We start from the raw sequence: 4441 nt of genomic DNA on the forward strand, positions 1-4441 counted from the left end.
CATGTTATCTTACAGCCGAGAGGCAGTAAAAGAAAAAAAAACTGCGTGTCTTGTGTGTCCGTGGATTCGACCCACGGCCGTCACTCCACGGGTTCCATTAGACCCCCCCCCTCCACACACACACACACCACTATCCCACTCCTCCCCCCTCCAAAATCTGCAATTTATTCAGTCACTGATGTGTGTGATTAATTTAAAAATCCCATATTCTTCATGCTTGAGGTCCCCGGTTTGGAAAAAAATAAAAATAAATCTTTTCCTCCGTGGGTGAAGGCATGTCGTCGCGTCACGCCGCGGGGCGGTTGGTGTGCAGGAGGAGTGTGCATGAAGGGGATTCACACCGCGATGCAATGAACACCTTTATTCAGTTGTCAGGAAGGCAAACTAATTACAGGAATACAAAACCGGGGGGCTGGGAAGCAAATATGATCATAGTGGTTTCTGCATATAAACACATATTTACACGCCTTCGACGTTTTGTACAAATATCCATATAAATATGACCTGAGACGAACCCACGGGAATTACTTTTTTTTTTTATGCGGCGTGGATCACTGCGCACTTTCGTCAACAATCGGCTTTGTGGTTACTTGTTTAAAAATAAAATTAAAAAAAAGAAAGAAGTTGCAAAGTCAGTTTTTTTTTTTTTACAAAAGTAATGAAATACAAGAGATGAGATAAATAATTTAAGGGAAAAAAAGGCTGTGTCCTTTAAATAGGCTGATGAGAAATCCCTTATGTGCTTTGTGATGTGGTTTAAAAAAAAAAAAAACACAAAAAAAAAAAACAAAAAAAAACCCAGTTCATCCAAAAGCAAAGGTCGTGTCCGGGCACCCGTAGCTCCGCAGAGTCACTGTGGTCAGACCTCGTTTGAGAAATAAAAATAATAATCGTAAAAAGCACGGATGTGGAGTCACTGTCAATAAACGGCTCCCACGCTTTGCTGCGGGACCGGGTGGTGCACGGTGCCCGGGTGTTGTAGGTGCGATCCCTGCTGGTACCAGTGGTTGTTATAATCGTCCAGGTAGGGGGGCGACGAGCTGTGCGTGGGCTGCGGGACGCCCGGCGCCCGGCTGACCGGCGTGCTCTGCGCGCTGCCGCCGTCCCACACGGCCGGGGACGGCGGGGAGTTGCAGGCCATGGAGTCGCTGGCGTTGGGGCTGTGCTCCAGGGGAACCTCGCCGTTCTTGTACAGCTTCTTGAACTTGGATCTCCGGTTCTGGAACCAGATCTTGACCTGAAAAGAAGTTTGCATTTTTTTTTGGTTATTCTTTTTTTTTTTTTTTAAATTATAACACTCGTTTGTAATTTTTGAGTTAATTACCTGCGTCTGGGTGAGGCCGAGCTGCGCCGCCAGCTCCGCTCTCTCCGGCAGGGCGAGATATTGCGCCTTCTGGAAGCGCCTCTGCAGAGCCGCCAGCTGGTAGCTGGAGTAGATGGTCCTCGGTTTGCGGATTTTCTTGGGTTTGCCGTTCACCATGCGGACCTCCGGTTCGGGCTCCTCTTTAACTGCAAGCGACCAGACAAACGTGAGTGACGTGGACTTTTTTTTTCCCCCACTTTTGCGCGTATTCTGCTTGTTATAAATAATCTCCGGAAGGGAGAAAATGCCGTAATATAAGACATAGATTGTAATATTTCCTATATCTTCGTCGGGACTCACATTAACGCAAAAAAAAAAAATCGCTTTAAATTTCAATTTCCAACTCCACCGGCGCACCGGGGAGGGGGTATAAAACTTTACTCAACGTCAAACGCACAAAGATAGAAACACTCCACGGAGAAAGGGGTGGGGTGGGGTGAAGGGGGTTCAAGCAGGGAAAAAAAACACGGAGCTCACAAAATCCAAAGGGTTTTTTTACCTGAGCTGGGCGGAGAGGCCTGCAGGTGGTCCCGGTTGTAATGTCCGTACTGTCTGTAGCCGTTCGTGTAGGGGTACTCAGTCTTTGCGGGGTAAGCTCCGGAGGCCCCCATGCCGTTCAGGTTGAACTGGTGGTGGTAGGAGTTGATGGGCTGCCCGTACGCCTGGCCCTGGTAGTATTCGTGGTGGCCGTGGGCCGTCTGTCCGCTGTAGTAACCCATGTCCGTCACGGAGGACTCGGGCAGGGTCGGGGAGTCCTTGGAGCTCGGATGGCAGCTCATAGATCCGGGGAGGTCGGTCAAAATCCCCGCGATCTTCTTCTCGTAGATCTGCCCGGCGCTCATGATGGAAGCCCCCTCCGGAGGGTTTGTGGAAGAGGAGGGGGGGTGGGTGAAAAAAAAATCCACGGGTGGATTGTTGTTTTTTTTTTTTTTTTCTGTTGTTGTTGTTTGCAAAGAGAAATCACTCTTGATGGAGGACTCGCGTCTTCTGTGAGAGCCAGTAGTCCACTGCGGCTCCTCCTCAGGCTGCAGAAGCTTAGTAGTGTGCAGGCTCAGCCCCCTGCGTGCACGGAGTTATAGCACGCCGGGTTGGACTGCGCCCTCCCATTGGCTCCACAACCTCCCTTCCTCCACCCCCCCACCCCCACCCCCCCACATCCCTTCTGCGCTCCGGGCGAAGTCGCGGTGAAACCCAGCCTTCAGCCAAGAGCGCCTATGCACGCATACCTCCGTGACCCGAGGTTTTCTTTCTCCCTCCCCTCCAAACCACCACAACCAGCTTCTCACCGCTCCAGATTTGCATTTACCTGTGAATGCCCGGTGCAGAAACACGACCCGAGTGTGTGCATGTTCGAGTATCTCCACCACCACCACCACCACCACCCCACCCGCTGGCACCGAGCAGTCCGGCGGGACAAAAGGAGCCCACGGCCCCCTTCTGCAGCCAGACTTAATGTTTTTATGCAATGTTTTCTTAACAGTGCCTGGAGATCACACTGCATTCAGCACGCTGAAAGGTTGTCAGCGAGCATCCCGCAGACTCGCCTTTGTCATTCAAAAAAACGCCTGGCGTGAACTTAAAAAAAAAAAAAAAAGATAAACGAGATAGGTAAAAGACTCCCTCAACTGATGTGGCCTGCAGGTAAATTCCTGTGTGTGTGTGTGTGTGTGTGTGTGTGACCTTTCATGCAAAACACGATCGACTGCGTGACTTTAGCGAATCTCGCAGCGACAGATCTAACCCCCCCTCCCACACACACACACACTCACTTTTCATGTATTTATTTTTCTAACATGTTCAAAGAAACTCAAGAATATTAAATCATGTGAATATCATTTAGATGAAGGTGTTTGCTTCCTCCTGCGGCGCTTTGTTTGTATGTGTGTGTGTGTGTGTGTGTGTGTGTGTGTGTGTGCGTGTGTGTGTGTATGTATAATTTGCAGCCGGGGTGCCCCCTGCCGGGCCGGACCCGCTCCCCGGCGCACCTTTCACTCCTCCGTGCGTGACATACACAAACAATATGAAACGCAACCGGGGACGTGCACATGGTGTGTAAACACACTCGTCACCTTTTCATAATTAATCAACACCTTCCACAGAAATACGCGCATTCTCTCATTAATGAAGAAACACTGCCATCTCGTGGCCATTTACCGCTACTGCACTCAATTTAAAGTCAACATAAGATGAGATAAGATAAGATATACTTTATTGATCCCTATGGGGGAAATTCTTTTGTCACAGCAGCGCAACAATGACAATATAAATATGAGTATAACTCTAATCAAGAGACAGTTAAAATGTAGTAAAAGACAGCCACATGTACATAGACAGCATTGTGAACAACAACAAGGATAACAATAGACAACAAAAAGACAGCAAGAGTGAGAATAGACAACTAAAGCGACAACAAGGATAAGAACAGAAAGTGACAATAACAACGAGAAAAATAAACATGATGCGACTGGAGTGGCACCAATACGGATAAAAAAAATCGATAAGGGTTACCTCCAAATAGCCTCATTCTTCTTCTTTTCCTTTGGGCTTTTCCTTCAAGCGGAAATCAACCTTCCCCATCTCTCCACAACATCTAACGTGCCGTCCCTCTGATGGACTCATTCCCGATCCTACCCGTCCTGGTCACTCCCAAAGACGACCTCGACATCTTCATCCCTCCGTCCTCCAGCTCTGCCTCCTGTCTTCGTCAATGTTTCTAAAGCATACAGCATCCCTGGTGAGCACTTGTCTCCAGCCTCCAAAAAGCCAACATGAGGTGCAAAAAGCTGTCCGTGTGTGTGTGTCCGTGTGTGTCTTAGTAAGTTACAGTTTTTAATTTTGCAGTGTTATTTTGATCAACCTTCAGAGTAAATATGGGAAAGTATCTCTTTATATGTAACGTGCACATTTATCCCACTATTTTCAGTTGGGGATATGATAAAATAACATTCAACTTTTATGGACGTTCACAAGAAAAGCTTTATTTTGCAAAATCCTTTGTAAAGCACTTGAACGTGTAGGTTCTGGCTGGCCTATTGGGGAATTGATCCCAGGGAATCGAACGACTAAAAAAAAAAAAAA

The 4441-nt window shown here is 47.9% G+C and overlaps 1 protein-coding gene across 2 annotated transcripts; it reads right to left on the reverse strand.

Annotated features, from left to right (window-relative positions):
- Nucleotides 1–586: 586 nt before the first annotated feature.
- Nucleotides 587–2392, reverse strand: dlx3b (distal-less homeobox 3b). Of its 2 annotated transcripts, XM_086140835.1 has the most exons (3): nucleotides 1863–2392; nucleotides 1325–1509; nucleotides 587–1237 (listed from the first exon to the last, which is right to left on the reverse strand). In XM_086140835.1, exons 1-3 carry the CDS (start codon nucleotides 2203–2205, stop codon nucleotides 920–922), a joined length of 846 nt encoding a protein of 281 aa, XP_085996961.1. In that variant the 5' UTR covers nucleotides 2206–2392; the 3' UTR covers nucleotides 587–919. The 2 variants fall into 2 exon arrangements, with proteins under 2 accessions (XP_085996961.1, XP_085996960.1); XM_086140834.1 differs by having other exon boundaries at nucleotides 587–1509.
- Nucleotides 2393–4441: the final 2049 nt, after the last annotated feature.

This window comes from Fistularia commersonii, chromosome 33 (genome assembly GCF_037954325.1).
Source record: "Fistularia commersonii isolate RoL2024-O1a breed Wild chromosome 33, RoL_Fcom_v1.0, whole genome shotgun sequence".
Classification (NCBI taxonomy): Eukaryota; Metazoa; Chordata; class Actinopteri; order Syngnathiformes; family Fistulariidae; genus Fistularia; species Fistularia commersonii.

Bases quoted from the DNA above. Each gene is read 5' to 3' on its own strand.
- dlx3b (XM_086140834.1), bottom strand. From the start codon at position 2,205: ATGAGCGCCGGGCAGATCTACGAGAAGAAGATCGCGGGGATTTTGACC. The intron at 1,510-1,862 runs GTAAAAAAACCC...GGTCGCTTGCAG, and splicing joins GGCCTCTCCGCCCAGCTCAG to TTAAAGAGGAGCCCGAACCG.